Consider the following 20,350-nt stretch of genomic DNA (forward strand, 5'->3'; position numbering starts at 1 on the left):
GTCTTGACTTACCGAATTGGCTAACCAGTTCATTTGAATCCTTTCAGAGGTTATCTGAGTCATCAGTAATATGACAACAGCAATATGCTGAAGAATATTTTCCGTTCATTTCAGTTTTAATGCTGCCTTCAGAGATGAGCACCAACAACAAAATGATTTCAACCCAGTTTCAGTATAATTTAAACTGAACTGGTAAACACAGAAACGGTACAGTTTAATGCACTTTTAGCAAATATAATTAACTGAATAAATCAACAGGGTAACTGAAGAAAGAAATCAAACCTTAAATTGATGTGTGTTTGAATTCAACTTAAAATGCTTTTATTTCCCCTTCTAGAAATTGTAATGCCTAAAAAAGTCAGAGCAATACATGGTACAATCTCTGTATGTGCTCTTTTGAGCTTTCACCTTTGTACTCTAATGTCCACCTAATGTCTTGACAGCTCTAATCTGACTCTCCTTCCACAATATTAAGGAAAATCCGTACTTTCACTTCCTGAAACATGATTATAGGTTGAAAATATGCCAAAGTTATTTCTGCTGTCCTCTACAAAGGGCAACAAATATGATTTTGGTTTTGGAAAGGAGTAAAATTACTGAATTTCTGAAGTGCTGCTAAAAGGAAAAGTTAAGGGTCTCAAAGTGAAGATATCAATTTGATTTTTAGCAACAACAAAAAAATCATGTATCCTTCTCTGTTGACATAATGTGGAAGCTGCAACTCCTGTCATTTTGAAAAGACATTACATGCGGCCTCAATTGAAAGCCCGAGATTTCAGATGACGGTTCAGTTGGACTCTTCCACGGGCGAGAAAAATTATAGTGATGGTGAAGAGTAACCTATCTAATGAATTAGTTTGGGACTATCTCACAGAACTTCTTTTTTAACAGATCCTTTTTTCTGACTGTGTACAGAATTTGTCATTTCCATAACAGAGAGAATTAAGAGAGCTTCTCAAAATGAACAATGGACTCCTCCAATATGACAAACCACTTTATGACTTTAATTTGAAGTAAGCTGAAGATTTGCATTATCATTTATTGTCTTAAGAAAACTATCATATAAAATCAGCAAAAGAGATAAAGGAGTGTCTGACTCGACTCAGTCATTACAAATGCAAAGAACCATAAAATGATGTAACAAACAAAAAAAGTGCAAAAAGTGAAACATCAGAATGGGGCTGAAGATAGAAATATGTAAATTAAAGTAAGAAAATGCACCGGTTTCATTCAAAGAAGGTCTGGCACAACAGTAAAAGTCACTGAAGCAATAAGGACAATGTATCCAGCATGTAAAGCTCTATTCTGTACATATATACAATGTTGCCAATACTGGAACGTTTGCTCCACATCATTTTATAAGATTCAATTATCAATGACGACATGTGAATATGGAAAATGCTCCGTATTGGTATACATTTGATTGAAGGATTTCTATTTCATCTAAGACTAGAACATTCTGTATTGCCATCTTTGGTTTGTTTGTGTTGCAGTATGCTGTTTTTGCATGTTTGTGTCAGCTTGTTGTTACAGGATGCTGCAAACAGCAGGTTCAGTTAAATGCACCAGCAAGTTTCACTGAGCCTGAGCAGAAGAAGGACGAGCATTACATAGTCTCAAAAACACTGGAGATAAGTTTTGAGCCTTTGCATCTGAAATGTTATGATAAAAATGAAGTATTCCCTTGTAATCATAGGATCTAAAGGTGTAAACACAAACTCTGTAGTGAAAAACACTGCAGTATGTGTCAAATACAAGTGGTCAAATGAACAAAAAAACAATAACAAGATATGCTCTGCAGTAATAACACGTGAAAACTGCATGTTAAACAAGTTACAACTGCCCTCAAACTTCTACAGTTTAAAAGTGGAGGTGATTTCAGAGCCCCTGGACATAACTGAGCTCCTCCTGAATGAGCTGTCTGACAAATCTCTGCTGTAACCAGGCACCAACTTTTTCAGCAGCTGCAAGGCTCGTCTCATAAACTTCTCTCCCACAAAAGCATATATGATGGGGTTCAGACAGCAGTGAGTGTAAGTAAACGCCTCAGTTACTGCCACTGACAGCCTTATATTTTTGTCCATGGTGTCATTACGTGGGATTTTCCCCTTTTCCTGAAGAAACTTCAAGAAACGAGAAATGTTATATGGAGTCCAGAGCAAGAAAAACGCAACAACTATACAGATGATCAACTTGACGATGCGGTGCCTCTTTGCTGTCCTCATGCTCATCAGTGTGGGGATGATCCTGGAGTAGCAACCTACCATCACCAGCAAAGGAATCACGAGACCCAGCACATTTGTGGTGAACAGGTTGTAACGCTCCCAGACTTTGTTGTGATAGTTACATCCAGTCTTCTGAGGCTCTTCCTTTATTTCCCGTGTGGAGATAAAATCCGGCAGAGAGACAAACAAGCTCAGCATCCAAACGAGCACGGTCAGAATGATGGCTGCCCTCATTGTGCGAAAACGTGCAACCCTGTGAGCGTGCACGATGATCATGTAGCGGTCCAGCGTCATGACAACCATGAAGAAGATGCTGCTGAAGAAGCCAGTCTGGTGAGAGCCGGACAACAAACGGCACATGAAGTCTCCAAAAGTCCACTGGCCGACCCTGGCATAGTGAGAGTAGAACGGCAGCGTGAAGACGAAGAGGAGGTCAGAGAGAGCCAGGTTGAAGAGGCAGATGTCTGTCAGGTTGCTCTGATTGCGATGCTTCACCAGGACACACACCACTAGTCCGTTACCTTTGTGAGAAAAGGCACGATAAGTGTATCTGTCACACTGTTACATGTAAAATAAGGATGTCTGTTTTGTGTTTCTTACATCACTGTTACACACCTACATACAAGACTCTTTCCCCTGAATCCCTTAAAGTCAACAGCTTACTAAATCTATCTCTGTCCCCAGAAAGTGAGGACGTGTTCTCACAGCCAACATACAACAGGACACACCTACCTATGAAGCCCAGGATGAAAACCAAACTATAGAGAGTGGCAAGAAACACTTGACTGAAATCTTGAATATCAGTTAAGTTGATAGGAGCATAATCTTGTGTGACACCTTCATCATAGTAACTCGTATAATTGTATGTGTCATTTTCTGTGGCATTCTCGTCTGGGGAGAGAGAGAGAGAGAGACAGAGCTGTTATTAGTAGTAGTAGCTGTAGTATAGTAGTAGTATTTCAACACAGACCATGAATATTAATGTACAATGGATATAGCACCTGTCTACAACGCTGCATTCAAACACTTTGAGTGCTCACGGCATTAAATGTTAATAATGAAGTTTCAATCATTTTCATTGAAACACAGGAAAAAGTTCAAAAGTTACTGGTGCTGATTACTGTTTGTGAAAATGATTTTCCTTTGTTATGTATGTTTAGGCCCTCAAAGTCAGTTGATAATGAGGATTATTTTGCCACCTGCTGGTAGTTACAGGTACGTCTGTCAAGCCACCGTTCGTCACTTTTCACCGGATGCTTCTGCTTTATGAAAAACGATATTTAAACTTCCTTTATACTGTCTATGATTTAAACCATATCAGCTACAATAAAAACAGGTGATATGAGGCTAAAAGCCAATAAGCCCGGTCTAAATGTGTACTATTAGAACCCTGGGGCACTGAAAATTATTATTTCATTTCGTCCATTTCTTTATGTTATAATCATTTTTACAAAAATATCCATGTAATGAGATTATTTAAGATTATCAACATAATTTTAAAATATTATTTTTTATTATATTGTCTAACTTAACAGACATGTTTGTAGATGACAGCAAAAGGTCACCTTCACAGACATTGTGGTTATACACATATTTTGTACACTTTTGTGAAGACTTTTCGAAGAATATAGAAATAGAACTATCAAATAGAAATAAAAAGATAATATTTTACAGTATTATTGGTTTTAGATCTCTACAGGAATGCGCACAGCCTTAGACATTAAACATAATAACATGGATATATTTAAAAGAAAATATTAAAATATTACACTGCAAAAGTACCAATTTGGATACCAATGGATTACTTATTAAATGTATTCACCTTGCATAGTGATATCTCAATGATGGCTCTTCCAGCCAGGTAGAGTCAGGAATGGCACTTCAAGGCTCCCCCCTTTTTGTTTTTCGTTCTTAATGATGTGATGCCTTTATTCTGCAGAGATGAACTAACACCCAAATAGTTAGCAGTCTGATAATGAGCAGTAAAAAAAAACAGAAGAGCAGATGTTGCTTCCTGTATGTCCTGTAAGTAAGATCTTTATCTTGTCTAGATGTCTGCTAGACATCAAGAATGCCAAAAATAATTCAAAGAGCAGAATGGCATGTGGTTACACCCCTTCACACCTCTAAAACTGAATGCTGGCTTTTAAAAAACAGTTAAAACCCTTCATGATTTTTGCATGTAGGTTTACACCATATTTAGTTTTCCTTCTACTTAAACTTATTTAGAAAATGCACTATTTTTCAAATAATTTTCAATATGAATACATCTTTAATTTTAACAGCATAATTTCACTCACAGCTGAAAGGGCGAGTGATAACTTCTGCAATTAATATTTTGGTCTTTGCTTTGTTACATTTCACATCACAAGTTGCAGCTTTGATTAAGAAATGTGCTCGACTGATATTAGTAATTGTTCAAAGACTTCTATTCAGAGTCAAACGCAATATTACTATAAACTGGTGTTTCTATCTCTATCTTGATGTCTTCCTTTTCTCGTCATCATTTTCTCTTCTTGTTGTCATTGTGGTGCATCTCCATGACATAGACCCCACATACCCGTTTCTATATACTTATTGCTGCACAACCCACTTACTCTATGAGAGATGATTGATTCTTGGAAAACACGTATGTGTGGTCTACTGCCACCTCTTGTGGTGGAAAATTAGAAAAGTGGTGCACATTTCAAAAGTTTGAATTCTTTGGTAGAATTTCAGTGACGCATAATCAAACCACATGGTCATTTTCTGAGATGGCTGTCTGAGGAGTGGGGGGTGGGGGGGTTACCGGTAGATGAATCAACAGGAAATAAGTGTGTGACATCCTGGTTAGCAGCTCACTGACCAGTTATGGCACTGCCTCAGTGCCTCAGATTGCTAAATCTGGTTGTATCTCTGTGTTTAACAGCCACTGCAGGCGATCTCATCGTTTCTGACCTATGCTGTTACATTACAATGATTTGATTTCCTAAAGACAAAGTTCACCTGGTGCAGACCAGACAAGTAATTTATCACGTAATGTTTGTCTTAAAAACACAACTGGAGAAAAAAGTAAGTAAATGTAGATTTTCTTTCAAGTACCATACAACCCATACATCATTTTCCTGCACGTTTGCTGCTTCTTCACCTTAAGTTTTTCTTTGTGTTTAAACTCGCGTTTGGGGGTGCAGTGACAACCTTTGCTGAGTTTAACAATAGTTGTTATTCATATTTTCTGAATGTTTCAAAAACATACTGTGCATGTAAATACAAAATCCCCAAATTATTTTACTCTTACATGGAAGAAAAGATTATTTCTGAACTCTTTTTTTCAAAGAATGTCAATAATATACATAGTTAGCAGTCATTTTGCACCCAGGTTGTTTTACTTTATAAGCATTACATTTTTCTGTTTCTGTTGCTCTTGCTGATGTATAATTTAAAAATAGCATTAAAAAAATCAACAACACGCAAACACCCAAAGTAAGTAAATAACCTACATTTTTAAATTTTTGTAATTTTCCTTTGTATTTGAATTACATATTGAGTTTTAATGCTTTTCAAAATATTTAATTGTGTTTTTAGGGTGTTTCTGCTTACCCTGCAACTTACTTACTTTGATTTTACAAAAATAGACTGTTTGCCAAATATACTTCTCATATAACATCTGCAAAAAGCATTCAGCTCATGAGGAATTACACAGCTCACCTTTACTTCAACTTCAGTTGAAAATAACTCACAGCTGATGAAATCTTTGTTATACTAGTTGGTCTTCCACTAATGGTCCCCTATAACAGACAACACTAATGTTCTATGGTGGAAAACAGTTAAGTATCAAATAAATAAATTAGGAACTGTCTCACGACATATCTTGTCTTTTTTTAATAATCTCTTTTTTCATGACTTTTCATGTAAGGATTTTTTCTTTACAGTTACAAAGGGAAATATAGGAGATCATGCTCAATACACACTATTATACTCAAAATATGCAATATCAGAGATAAGAGATAAGATAAAACTTTATTAATCCCTCGGGTGGGTTCCTCTGGGAAATTCGGTTTCCAAAAGCACAGCACCGACAGAAGTTACATATCAGTGACTGTCTTAAGGAAACTACCATGTAAAATCAGGATGAGAGATGAGTATTGCAGAATATAATCACTTTCACTGGTAAAGAAATTGCAAAGCCAAGGAATCAAAAACAACAGCAGCCAAAAAAAGCATAACAAATGTGTACAATAAAGTAAGATAATATATATATTTAGTATAACCTTTGAAATACCTGCAATAATCACTGAAACAAAAAAAGAAAATCTAATATATAAAACTCTATACAGCATACTGTACATGCGTATACAAAATTGACACAAAAATACACACTGGAAAGGTTGTTCCTTATCATTTGTCAAATACCCAATATTATGTCAGAAGACACGTGAAAATGTACTTTTAACACCTAGCACTGTATTTGCATACATTTGAATGAAACGCTTTATGCACACAAGTATAAAATGTTCCATTATGCCTTGTTTTCTTTTTCGATATGTTTATCCTACATAGCTGTTGAATAAAAACATGCATGAAGAAAATAGTTTCATTTTACACCATCAGCAAAAAAAACCTCATTCCATAGTTTAGAAAGGACTTGACAATCTGTAAAGCAGACAGCAGTGCTAGCAGGTTACAATCATTTCAGAAGTAATGAGCCTTTAAATCTGAAATCTTACAGTCAAAACAATACTGAAAATTCAACATGGTGAGACACAGGTGAAGAAAACTGCTATGTGGCAAGTGGGAGTGACCAAATTAACAAAACAAATCACTGAAACATGAATAAGATATGGTCTGCAGTAATAACAGGGTGAAACATTCATGTCAAACAATCCTCCCTACACCTTCTACATGATATAATTGGAGGTGACTTCAGAGGACTTGGAAATAACTGAGCTTCTCCTGAATGAGCTGTCTGGAAGATTCCTGATGCCAGGCACAAAATTTTTCAGCAGCTTCAAGGCCCTTCTCATAAACTTCTGTCCCACAAATGCATATATGATGGGATTCAGACAGCAGTGAGTGTAAGCAAACGCCTCAGTTACTACCACTGACAGCCTTACATTTTTGTACCAGATGGGATCACGTAGGATTTTTCCTTTTTCCTGAAGAAACTTCAAGAAACGGGAAATGTTATATGGAGCCCAGAGCAAGAAGAATGCAACCACTATGCAGATGATCAGCTTGACAATGCGGTGCTTCTTTGCGGTCCTCATGTTTACCAGTGTGGGGATGATCCTGGAGTAGCAACCTACCATCACCAGCATGGGAATCACGAGACCCAGCACATTTGTGGTGAACAGGTTGTAATGCTTCCAGACTTTCTTCTCCTCGGGATAGTTACATCCAAACTTCTGAGACTCGTCCTTTGTTTCCTGTGTGAAGATAAAATCCGGCAGAGATACAAACAAGCTCAGCGTCCAAACGAGCACGGTCAGAATGATGGCTGCCCTCATTGTACGATAACGTGCCACCCTGTGAGAGTGCACGATGATTACATAACGGTCCAGCGTCATGACAACCATGAAGAAGATGCTGCTGAAGAAGCCAGTCTGGTGAGAGCCGGACAACAAACGGCACATGAAGTCTCCAAAAGTCCACTGGCCGACCCTGGCATAGTGAGAGTAGAACGGCAGCGTGAAGACGAACAGGAGGTCAGAGAGAGCCAGGTTGAAGAGGCAGATGTCTGTCAGGTTGCTCTGATTGCGGTACTTCACCACGACATACACCACTAGTCCGTTACCTTTGGCAGAAAAAAAGAGTCGAGAATTGTATACCTTTGACACTTTCCCTCCAATGTGTAAACACAACTGTCATTCCCATAGTAGAAGACACACCTACCTATGAAGCCCAAGGCAAAAACCAAACTATAGAGAGTGGATAGAAACACTTGGCTGAAGACCTGTACATCACTGAAATTGGTAGGAGCGTAGTCGCCTATACCATTTTCATAGTCCTCGTAACTGTACAGTGTGGTCTGTTCTGTAAAGAGAGTTATTATAATTGTTTTATTAGTAGTAGTAGTAGTCTTATTTTTTGTTATTATTATTTACACACATACTACAAAAATTAACCATCCAAATTAGGTTATATTATCACACATTATCAAGCATTTTAATTTAAAAACAACAACAACAAAACTGGTGAAAAAAGTTGCAATGTAAGTTGAAGACCACTGTTGCTGTCACGTCAGTTTTTTTGAAAGGAGTTTTTTTTTCTATTTCTAAAAAAAAAAAAAAAAAATACCAATAGTAATCAGTTCAGCTCTGTTGTATTAGGTTTAAGTCAAGTGATAACGGAGATTATTGAGCCACCTGCTGGTTATTACAAGTACTCCAATTGTGGGAATGTGAACAGAGTTTAAACTTTAGTTCGCCATTGTAGCTGATTTTAATCCAGATCACATTAAGCTAAAAGCACAAATACCACCATAAACCTATAAACCTTAAACCACTAACCTTTCATTATGGTCTTTTTCTTTATTTTAGCATTTTGTCTTACATGGACATTTTAATTAATGGATTATTTAATATGATTAGCATCATTTTATAATAATATTTTTTACATTGTCTCAATCAGCAGATGCATGTTTGCAGATCAAAGAAAATATAAAAGGTTTATTAAGGTGAACTTCAAAGATATCGCAGCAGTGCATTTATTTCTTACACTTTTACAAACAATTTTTCGAGCACAGTGTTCTCAAATAAAATGTTATCTAGATCAAATATGGAAAGAGAAAAAAACAAGTATTTGCCGTATTACAGCATTTGAATTTAAATTCTTAAAGCAATGCATACAGACTTACCATTACACATTATAACACAAAAAAATTGTTTATACTGCAAATATCCCAAATTCGGGATTAATGTTAAAATATATTCACCTGACATAGTGATATCTCAGTGATGGCTAATCCAACCAAGTAGAGTCAGGAATTACGCGTCAAGGCTCGTTTTTTTCCCCCTCTGTTGTTGATGCGACGATAGCTTTAGATGTGGAGAGATAAATAACAGTCTTAATGCTGCAGTCTGATAATGAGTAGTACTGAAGCAGAAGTGCAGATGTCGTTTCCTGTACGTCCTTGGGTGAGATCTTTATCAGTTTAAACTCTGAGCTTACCATATAGACACCCAAAAATAATTCAAGAACAGCACAGCATATGATTACACACATTTTCACACCTTTAGAAAACAGCCGTTAGTTTTTGCTTAAAGGCCCAAACAGTTTGTCATTAACGTTTTGAAATGCATGTTGCTATTCGTGTTTTCCAGTTTCATAAAATGTTACTCTTTTTAAAGTTCCTTAAAGTTAAGGTAATTATTTATCTGTTTTAATCAGACAGGTTTGCAGTATCTGGTTATCTTTTGGTTTGCCACATTTCCTGTCACATTTTGCAGCTTTGAATAAGAAATGTGCACGCATTAAATATTAGCATTTGTTCAAGACTTCTATCCAGAGTTAGCTTTAAGAGTTTCCTCTTAAAAAATTAATTAAGTAAAATTAATTTTAAAAAGGTTTTATTTAGCCCTGCGACAGACTGGCGACCTGTCCAGGGTGGACCCTGCCTCTCGCCCTATGACATCTGGGATAGGCTTCAGCGCCCCCCCTGAAAAGGATAAGCGGGAACCAATGGATGGATGAAGTTTTTATTTATTTATTTATTTATTTATTTATTTAATGGGCTGCACTATTAAAAGGCAAATTAGAGATTTTTTTTTACAAATTATTCTATTTTAGCTTCCATATATATATATATATATCTCTTCATATGTCTTTAATGTCGTTTTGTTTTGATTTTTTGTTTTGTATTGTTATTAAAATATTAATAATATTAAAATATTTTTCCCTTGATCTTGGTTTCATTGTACGTCTCTGGTGCATATTTATGACTCTTTATAGAGCGATTCTTGCTATTTTATGCATGGTCTTTATCGTCATCTTGTGGTGAAAAACTCTAAAAACATGCAACTCGTGCTGTGCAGATATATAACGTATTTACGCAGTAGTAGCTCCACGTCTATTAAAGCGCGGTGTTCTTCGAGACAAAATCGGCAGCAATGGATAGAGTCATTGAGGTGAATAAAGTTTTATTTTCGGTGAGGAAGTGAAATTGTTTTTTCCCTGTCTAATGGAATCTGGGCAGTGTCATGATGTGTTTTTAAGAAATGGAACGATAGCCTGAATGAAGTTAACTCTAAGCTTAAAAAAAGAAAAAGAAGAAGCTGAGCATAGGTCCAAGAGATAAAAATGCTTTCCACAGTGAGATCAAAGGCATAAAAGGTCAGGACGTGTCATATTGTATGGAATGACAGGACCCAGATGCTGAACAGGGAGATGTTAATACGCAGAAAACGCACCTTTATTTTGGAAGTTGGAAAATCCAAATATGCAGAGTCCAAACAAAATCCAAATGCTGGGAAAAAATTGCAAACTGAATCCAAGAAACAGGCAGGCAGCACACAAGTGAGGTTACTGAAGAATACAACAGACGCCACATATAAAACCAAAGACAGACACGCCTGTAAGTGAATACATGTGCAATCAGGAGGAGGACTGTCACAGGGAAATAACATACAGGAAGTAAAATTTGGGACAAGACACACGAGATACAAGCTAATAAAGTAAAACTGGGAGTAACCCTGAGGTCAGAAAAGTTCTTAATAATCACAAAATCCAAAACTGCCACAAAAAAAGACAAAGAAAATAAGAACAGGGAACAGGAGAGGCTGGAGGACAGGGAATTTGTGTCTGTATTTCAGTCTGTGTTTTTTTTGAAACATTCTGTGTGTGTATTCAAATGTATTTATGCCTAGTATATTGTTACTAACTAACAAACAGACAGACAAACAGATCGATGACATACTTCCTCCCAAACGCTTGATTGCAGGGGAGAGAATTGCCACCAAGCATTATTAAATAAGTGTCAACAAGTCTGCTTCCCTTCAGGAACCCCTGCCCACCTTCTACTCAACGTCACAAAGAGGAAGGAAAAAGCAGACAAGGTCATAGATAACAAAAACCGCTATATAGCAGATTCTGGAGAGACACTGATCCTCGCGTTGTTCTTTGTTCTTTGCAAACAATTTCCAATCAGAGTAGTACAAGGATAGAAAAAAAAGTAGGTGACAGTGTTTTGGATTCAAATCCCTACAGCAATGTGTACACCCTTAAGCTTTACACATTAAAGTGCAAACATATTTCCAAAATCATGCAAAACATCACACTGCATATATTTCAAACACTGTCAAAATGTATTCACTTACCTGACTTAGTGATATGACTGGATGACTGGATGTGTAAAGCGCTTTGGGGTCCTTAGGGACTAGTAAAAGCGCTATACAAATACAGGCCATTTACCATTTACCATTTTTGCACAGTGTACCAGGCACTCTTTTCATAATGAACTTGTATCTACTTCTTCTATCTACTTCTCCAATATTAGGGGAGCTCACACACGAGGGATTACCCTGGTTATTTATATCAACATGTTGGAAACTTGCTTTCTGGGCTCTATTTCCAGGAAACAAGTTCATCAAATTTTGAGTTTAAAACAGCTTAAAAATAAACCCTGAGTTCAGCAACTCTCAGTTCAGCAACTCTCAGTTGCTGAACTCAGCGCTTTTCTTGGAACAGGAAACTGTTCCAAGAAAAGCTCATCAGAGTAAGTTGAATCAATTCTGAGTAGTAACCCTGGCACATGGGTGAGTAGGGAAATAAAGAACCCAGCATTCACCAAGGCAACACCATTTTAATCCAATGGGCAGAGGACATGTTTAATTTTTTAATAATCATGATTATATTTAGATACATATTATAAAGACAATTAAATCTTTATAACTGTAAGTATATGTGGGTGACAGAAACTGATGATAAAAATGTGGAGAAACAGATCAGACAGATCATTGATGGACCTGTGATCTGCCCTCAAGTCCGTTTTTTAGTTAAATAAAAACAGTTTGTACTACAGTTCATGATTATTCCAGTGTTTGAGTAATTATTTAGTAACATTTTAATCTACTGATGGAATATAGCAGCCTCCCTTTTTTTAAGACAAGAATTTCTTTATTTTTGTTATTAATGGATAAGAAATGCTTAATAGGATTTCAAAGAAACTCTGCTTGAATTTCCCACACTGTAACCATTTTTAATCTGATCTAATGTCAGCCTTAACTGAAAAATAATGGCTCACTCACACCCATAGTCAGAATTCAGTCATTGTTTCACATTTAACTGAAAAAAAAAAGTTTTTCAATCGTTAGTTTCAACGGTAAAGGCAAGCATGTTTTAAGAAATAGTTTAGCTTTGACAGAGTTATTTCAGTAGTTTGGGGGGGATGATCTGTTTAAATAAAGACTGCAGATCGTGTCGAGAAAAATCAGGCTGTTGTGAATGAATCTGGACAGGATGACCTGCATCTAGGTCTTGATATGATATTAGTTGTGGATTTGTCCTGCTGTGCAAGACTCAGACCTGGACACAGTTTCCTTATGAGCTGCTTATGAGCTGTCATAGGTAGTCTTTTCTTCTGAAAGTTTGTCACTCCTTCTCATGAATCGAAGTGATTCTACTGCTTTATGAAAACTTGACCTAAATCACCATTGCAACTAATATAAGACAAATCTTATGAGTCTAAAAGTTCACCAGGCCAGTGTCACTATATACCATCGTAAGTGCCTTGAGTCAACTGTTGTTTCCATTTGGTGCTATATGAGTACAATTGAATTGATTTAAAACTAAATTAACCCTGACAGTGAATATTTATTTGATGTATTCACCTGACTTAGTGATATCTCACTGATTGCTCTTCAAATTAGTAGAGTCAGGAATTACGCTTCACAGCTCCTCATGTGATGCTTTCAGATGTGTACAGATGAATTATCACTCTTAAAGTCTGCAAGTACAAGGTGTGCAGAAATAGAGGTGCCAATAGAGTTTCCTGTTTGTCTAGAAGTGAGAATTACCAAACAACTATCAAGCAAATCTGGCAAACAACACATAACATGTGGTTACACACCTTATTCACATCATGAGAAAAGGACTGTAGTTTTTCTTTTTTTTTTCTTTTAGCTTAAAGGCTTAAAGAGGAATTTTTATTGTGGCTATAGGTGGACTTGTTATTATTGTTCAAATACTGTTTGTTTGTTTGTTTGTTTGTTTGATTGTTATTTTGTTTTAGCCTGCACACGTCCAGCTTCACTTTCCTTTTTCTTTTTCATCTTGTTCCTCTACTACTTCCTCTTCTTCCTCTGCTTCATATCATACATTCCACATAAATATCTTTATAAACCGTTTAGTATAGCCAGTGTACCCACAGAAAGTCTACTCTTAACCTAATAAGACCTATAACTTTTATAATGTTTAAAGTAGAGTCGCTGAGTGATTACTGTATGGTCTATGGTGACCTCTTGTGGTGGACAGTTTTGACTACATGTCTACGCTTTCTCGTGGCACAAAGCATGCTGGGAGAAAAGGTTTGAATTGTCATTGCAGAATTTAAATAAAGTATTATCACCTAGAAGCTACGACTCAGACTTTGGCGGCTGTAGACCTGACATCAAACAAAATATAACAATAATAATAATACATCATATAGATAGATAGATAGATAGATAGATAGATAGATAGATAGATGTGTGTGTGTGTGTGTGTAGATAGATAGATAGATGTGTGTGTGTGTGTGTGTGTGTGTGTTAGTGTTAATTGGAGTTCATATTGCTGTTTGTACACACGCTATGTTGTTATATTTTGTGTTTTGGTAGTAGGCTATTTCTATACGGTATTCGTAACGACGCTCTCCAGTTGGCGCTGAATGAAGTCCCGATGAGGATGATTGACATTAGATCTGCTGACGAAAGCGGGCTGAAGAGAATAATCTCGGCAAAGTAAGAGTATGTAGATAACGGAAATCGCTTGGGATTCCTTTCTAAATAAAAGCGTTAATGCTCTTTAAGCGCTACAAGACTGTCCTCACGCGAGGTACAGTAGGGAAAATAGCACAGTTATAACGTAGATGTTTTCTGTGGAGCTAATATATATCCCTCATTAGAGTCGCACAAAGACGGAAAGACTTTGAAATGAGCGTTTTTAAAAGGAAACCTTTAGTTTGGAAGGACATCCCGGTAGTCTTTTTAATGGTTCAGTTGACTTGACAACTTCGCGAAGGGATACGAAGATTACAACAAGTGGATATGACAAGTTACTCAGTCCGAATGACTCAGTAAGAATGTTCAGCATGGATAGACTATAACTTAAAAATAGTGAGCAATAGTGTTAATGTTGTTAGGTCGTTGCTAGCCTCCGGGGACAGTTTGCGGCTGGTATGCTTCAGCTCACAGCAGACTGACTCATCTTTGCACACTGTCACTTGTTGTGCACTCTTATAGACAGTTTTTCCCTGTTAGAGTTATACTAGAAAATTTGCCGACTATAAATTATTGTAAGTATGATGCTAAAACTCGCAGGTGACAACATCATGGTTAGCCACCGAGTCTGAGTAACAGCGCATTTTGGGAGCGAGCCCCGCTAATCTCAAGTTGGAGGCAGTCTCAGCGATGAGCGCGTCCTCAAAGCCGCCTTTAGGGTAAGTAGCCCATTTCTAAACAAACACTCGACACGCCAGACTATTTACAACTCAGTTCGTGTGAGTGTTTTTTCTTCTGATTGTTTACGTAAGTTTCTGGATAATTGTAATAATGTCAGCTGGGAATTCGCCTTGGCTGAATAACAGTCTCTAATTTCTAGTCTTACTATGAAAGCCATAACCTACTAATGGGTTCGGTTCTAATGTTCCCGCGATATTATAGGGTGCTATTTGTTATAAGTTTGTTTTCACGGCAATGAATTATTGTAGATAGGCCCGTTGCCCATTCAAGTGTATATGACTGCCCAGTAATAACACACAGCCTATAGTCAGCACCGACAACAGAGAGTGTTCCAGCAGCCCAGTCTGTTTGCCACACACATAGAAAAAACCATGAGCGGCTTAGAAGCACATAATATTTTAACTGTGTCCTTGGTGACATTAATCAAGATCTGGTGCTGGAACAGCAACAACTGTGAACTGTACTTTCCAAAGGCTCCTTTTAATTGTGTAGTTTGGGTGGGGCCGCCAGTTGCATATTGAGCCTGCCATTTAAAACCAAACATAAACTAAATGCAACCTGATTATCCTACATGTTATGAGAACTTATATTAGGGCACACTCCAACAGATCATACCAAGTAACTCCTTATCATCTACTGTACATTTGAATGCCAAAACATGCTATTGTTGACGACAGAGTCCACACACTATGATTGCAGGTCTTAGTCTTTCACATGTTGTTGTGCTACAAGCGGATAAAAGTAAGTGTTTTCCACCCTAAAAGCAGTATTGCTGATTTATATTTACCAGTCTGTTTGTTTTTGTTGTCCAGGGGTAGAAAGGCAAGATATAAAAGGCCAAATTATAGCCTTCATCTGCCTATGTTTTTAATAATATGTCATAATAGTCAGTGTCTGTTTTTTTTGTTTTGTATTTTACTGGGTGGTCAGCAAAAGAAAATTAGTGTGCAATGTCCTGGTGAGCTGCTCTGTCCTTCAGCATCATTATGTGGTACTTGGGTGCTAATTATGGTCATACCTGTGTACTTGAGAGCACCTGTCGTTGACCTTGTCAATTCTGATCTAATTTAGATGAGTCATACCTTTTACTCAGCGGGACACCATAAAAATGCCATCGTTCATGTGCTGTAGTTATGTAGTAATAGTTCACTATCGTATAAACAGTAAAATGTGATGTTCTTCAGGGGAAATACCAGCAACACTTGATAGTGTTGATGAGGTGAATAAAATTTTGGTCTTTTCTTTTTTCTCCTGCTGTGACCTTTAAAGCAAAGGTTCCTTTAACCAGATACTCTTAATTACAGTGAATCCAGACTCTTAAGTGCTTGTTGGCCAAATTATAAAGCGCACAGGTCACGGAGGTAGCTGGCAGTGGAAGCAAAATGGCTTTTTATCTGCTCTTTATGTGACAGGTATTCCCATTTAAATCTACCTTGACAACTTTTGTTCTGTGATCTCTCTTTCGTCATCACACAGGGAGTAGCTACTTTACTACGTAGTGCCGCCCTCGTGAAACACAGCTCATAAAACTGCATTAACATGCAGCACAGTCAAACAGTCTGGGAAGAGACCGTTGATTGTTTTTCTTCTTTTTTTTCTTTTTTAAACTTTTGTACCTGGCTAGTGAAATCTGAGCATGTGCATGTTTGATTGTGTATCAGTGCTTACAAAGCCTGTTTTTATCAGTAGTGCAAAGTTGGACTGAATAAGGCCTTAGTTCCTAAGCTTTAAAGAAAGTCTAATTAGGCATGAATATAACGTTTGATTGTTGTTGGCTTATTTTGTGCTTGTTTTTGTTTGTTTCTGTAATACTGTGAGGTCTGCAGTTTACAATATAAGATGTATAGATGACAGTTGTTGTGTAAATAAAATGAAATTGAATTGAATAATAGAAACAAATGATTTCCCAGTGAGAACGTTACAAAAAGTCAGGATGAACATTCGACAACATGTGTCCTCGTCTGAAGCAAAATAGTTTTCATTACTTAACCTCACCCTCTTTTTTTAGTGTGTGTTCATTGTATTTATACCAGACTAGTCCTCTTTCTCGAAGTCTTAATGAGCACACTGGTGTTTTCCTCTGCATGTCTGGACCTGGGGTGTTTGTGTGTCAGTAAGCGACTGCCTCTGTACTTGTTTGTGTGCCGAGCGAGGTTGAGAGCAGAAGCGTCTGTTTAATATGGCTTTATTTCATGGTCTTATGGTTAGTACACGACCCCACAGAAGCAATAAGGAAACAGCAGAGTGGCATAAATAAATGGAGAATTAATTAAAGCAGAACCACTAAAGTAAATTACAAATTTACAGAATTCCCCACTTGTTTTTTTCTTTTCTTCCATCCTTCAAAGTGTTTTACTGAGGTGGTAGAAGTTTAATAAGAATTCTTTTCTCTTTTCTTGAGACGCCGTTGATGCATGTGACGTCAGAACCTTGTGAGTTTACTTTGGTCACATGGTTCAGTCCCCAGTAACAATCATCCACCCAAACCTCACATTTGGTCCCACTTATTAGCTGTTCAAAGGGCCTCTTGAAGCGCAAAGAGCAAAAAAAATAAAACATCCTTACCATCGTCAACGTCCAGATTTGTGCTGCCATGTGCTTCATCGCTGGTGGGCCACACATCCTACTTTAAACACATCTGCAGTTTTTTTGGTTTATTTGTTTTGGTGCCCAATCAAAAACACACCCCCAGGAAGATGGGGTTGGAGATTTTACAGATAAATTCTGTATGCATGCATACAAATACACACACCCAGAGGTAATTACTGCATGCCACGCTGCCTGTCCTGTTCTATGTGGATGTCTGTGTGAGCTAATAAGTGATGTATATGAAGAGAGGTCTCGCCTAGCTACAGTCAAAAACGTTCGTTACTTTGAAGTTGTGTCCGCTGAACTCAAATGCCATTCTTACTGTTTGACTGTTTGCATAGCATTTGAATGCCATTTGTGTTGCACACGTATAGATAGACTAAGAGTAATCTAAGCTAGCATACTGTATGTCTTTTCCTAGCTGGTGTCTCAGATGATTTTAAGACAGAAGCAGACGTAACCTTTCCAAACCTCACACCCACTTCATAAAATATTAAGGTTCATGTGGTCGGCCACTAGCTCAGGGCTGCTGACTAAGGGAGTTCCCTTCTTTTTGTCTTTGCTCGGAAGCCTATACAGTGCGCATATTTAGCAAAGGGCGTACATGGTAACAGCTGGACGTTATTTTTATGATGAGTTAAATTTAACTCATGAAAGCTGAGATGGGAGAGAGAGGGTTGCGTTTGAGGCTATGCGTTGTTGGCAGTAGTGCAGTATGTATCTGGTAATGTCTGCATCTAGCTCTCAGGCCATCCCGTTTAAAATAGAGAGGGTGTGGATGCAGTGCTTCTGCAAGCCTGTTCAGCACACGCTGATGGAATATATTTGCTCAAAAGCACAAGACTGGTATATAATCTTTATGTGAAGTAGTTAGCTTATTAATTAAATTAACTGGAAGTGCTACTCCTTTAATTAACAACAACAGTGCATTTTACAAGGCCAGGCACAGTAGGATGAAATTAATCGGTCCTTGGGCAGCGCACTATCAGGCAGCACTTATGCTCATAAGATAGTTACTCCAGCACAATGCTTCGTTATATCAGTGACATTTCAGACATCTAGACTGGCCCTATTTATAAACTATCGTGATCCTTAGGTTCACTACATTATCCACTCTGTTTTCTTCCACTTGTCAACCTCTGCCCCCACCCTCCCTCCCCTGCAAAAAAAGCACTAGCAGACACCTTACAACAAAGTAGTGCTTGTATATTTGACAGTATCTACAGTACACTGTATCTGCCTGTATTATGCAGCTGTTATGCACTGCTCAGATTTATTTCTGGAAGCCTGCTGTCATATGTTAGTCTCTGTGGTATGTGTGTTTGTCACAGAGGAAGACAGACGGACTGCATGTGTGTGACTAAAGCTGGGTGGATTCATCTAGCTGATGTGATAAAGCAGAGGAGTGTTCAATGTGATAGATTTGCACATGTTTAACCTTGGAATGTTTCTCCCTGCTTTTGCCTTCATTGCAGAGAAAGATAAGAAATAACCTGTAATCATATCAGTAATTTACCAACATGTGACATTTTTAAGCTATTATTATTAAACACATAAAGGGTATCAGAAGGGAGCGCATGCAGTCTTTTTTCACGTTGGCAAACCTTCCTTTAAGGCATGGCTTTCTGCCAAAAGTTATGAATGAATGCTTTTGTACTTTCTCCCCACAAATGCTGTGATAATATTTCACTTTTCAGCTTTTCTGAAGCTTTTCATTGATTTGTGTTATATATTTATATTTTTTAATTTTTGCTTCTTCTTTTCTTCCTGTCACTCCAGCAGGAGTTCTCTCTAATTGAACAAGCAGCAGCTTAGGGAATAGAGAATAAACTAATTATTATTTCCTGCTGTTGTTCCTCTACATTCCACTCTTTGCTCCACCCTTATTATTCCCTTTCCCCCTGTTCCCCCTCGACACAAGGCTTTGTGCCACCTGAGATTCCCTCTTCTCTCTCTTTCTTACTAACCATTTATTGTCTTTTTTTGTTCTCTTACTTCTGTTGGTCTGTTTGCCACCCGTGAGCTTTACCACAATGTAGCTGGAACACAGTGAAATGCCCTTGGGAACAGGCCAGTTAATAAATGTTCAAAAAAGACCAAATAAGAAAAGGAAAAAACTGGCATGATTTTTCCAGCTCTGCAGACAGTCTGTTAAGTCAGCTTCCTGTTCCTGTATTTGGAGAATTGTGGTTGTCTTGGTACATGTTTTGTGCTAAACTGTTTACAGCATGTCTCTTAGTCACTGGTCACAAGCAGACATGATAACTATATATGTCAAAAGAGATGAATACAAAAAAGAGGGTTGATGTGTAGTGGTGCTATCCACAGTAGGTGGATTTTTCTCTTTAGTTGTGAAATAAATACTCTGGGTTGTGGTTAAATCGTTGGTGAAATTACATCCTACGTCCTAATCATTTTTTCCTTGAGGTCTTCCATGAGGTCAAGGAATGACGTGAAGCAAAAATCAAAAGGAGACAGACGAATACTTTAGCAGTGCTAAACGCGTGCACATGCAAAAGGCTGTGGTGAATTTGTGATGTCCCAAAGATCACTCAGAGACAGCTGTAAATATTTTGTCCTGTGCATTCTTGCCATGTTTTATGCAGGCTATAAAAAACATCAACTTTTTAAAAAATATTGTTTCCCTTACATGCTAGAAATAGCAGCGAAACAAAAAGGTTGTTACAATACGAATAGTTGCTCTTGTCCATACTTAAATATAAATTAGCACCAGTCTAACTGTAGAAAATAATTGTTACATTTATAAAATATTGATAACCTTTAAATGTAGCTAATGCAGTGGGATGGTATTATCCTTTTGTAAAAGCTGGTCTGGTACATCCTGTGCTCAAGCACTGAACCAGCTTTGATTAGCATTTAAAGAATTTAAGCAGGACTGCCTTT

General features: G+C 37.4%; 3 protein-coding genes across 9 annotated transcripts in view; 1 reads left to right on the forward strand and 2 right to left on the reverse strand.

Annotated features, from left to right (window-relative positions):
- Positions 1 to 978: 978 nt before the first annotated feature.
- Positions 979 to 4,166, reverse strand: LOC146698193 (C-C chemokine receptor type 2-like). The gene is made up of 3 exons (XM_085472646.1): positions 4,048 to 4,166; positions 2,958 to 3,116; positions 979 to 2,746 (listed from the first exon to the last, which is right to left on the reverse strand). Exons 1-3 carry the CDS (start codon positions 4,052 to 4,054, stop codon positions 1,854 to 1,856), a joined length of 1,059 nt encoding a protein of 352 aa, XP_085328772.1. The 5' UTR covers positions 4,055 to 4,166; the 3' UTR covers positions 979 to 1,853.
- Positions 4,167 to 6,063: 1,897 nt separating this feature from the next.
- LOC146698194 (C-C chemokine receptor type 3-like) lies at positions 6,064 to 17,478 on the reverse strand. 3 transcript variants are annotated; one of them, XM_085473218.1, is made up of 4 exons: positions 17,423 to 17,478; positions 9,139 to 9,241; positions 8,097 to 8,237; positions 6,064 to 7,998 (listed from the first exon to the last, which is right to left on the reverse strand). In XM_085473218.1, exons 2-4 carry the CDS (start codon positions 9,143 to 9,145, stop codon positions 7,103 to 7,105), a joined length of 1,044 nt encoding a protein of 347 aa, XP_085329344.1. In that variant the 5' UTR covers positions 9,146 to 9,241; positions 17,423 to 17,478; the 3' UTR covers positions 6,064 to 7,102. The 3 variants fall into 3 exon arrangements, with proteins under 3 accessions (XP_085329344.1, XP_085329343.1, XP_085329342.1); XM_085473217.1 differs by lacking the exon at positions 17,423 to 17,478 and adding an exon at positions 10,613 to 10,722; XM_085473216.1 differs by lacking the exon at positions 17,423 to 17,478 and having other exon boundaries at positions 9,139 to 9,268.
- The window catches only part of cobl (cordon-bleu WH2 repeat protein), a 68,182-nt gene continuing 62,227 nt past the window's right edge, over positions 14,396 to 20,350 (forward strand). For 4 of the 5 annotated variants that reach the window (XM_085473214.1, XM_085473213.1, XM_085473212.1 and 1 more), the window contains exon 1: positions 14,396 to 14,835. In XM_085473214.1, coding sequence (XP_085329340.1) covers positions 14,807 to 14,835 — 29 coding nt within the window. In that variant the 5' untranslated portion in view covers positions 14,396 to 14,806. The remainder of the gene's footprint in view (positions 14,836 to 20,350) is intronic. The other variant, XM_085473208.1, reaches the window with a different exon arrangement.

Source organism: Copadichromis virginalis, linkage group LG11 (genome assembly GCF_057382275.1).
Source record: "Copadichromis virginalis isolate Kocher_CV1m ecotype Utaka linkage group LG11, C_Virginalis_male_GT1.1, whole genome shotgun sequence".
NCBI classification, from domain to species: Eukaryota; Metazoa; Chordata; class Actinopteri; order Cichliformes; family Cichlidae; genus Copadichromis; species Copadichromis virginalis.

Bases quoted from the DNA above. Each gene is read 5' to 3' on its own strand.
- LOC146698193 (XM_085472646.1), bottom strand. The intron at 2,747-2,957 runs GTAGGTGTGTCC...TTTCTCACAAAG, and splicing joins TTTCATCCTGGGCTTCATAG to GTAACGGACTAGTGGTGTGT.
- LOC146698194 (XM_085473218.1), bottom strand. The intron at 7,999-8,096 runs GTAGGTGTGTCT...TTTCTGCCAAAG, and splicing joins TTTTGCCTTGGGCTTCATAG to GTAACGGACTAGTGGTGTAT.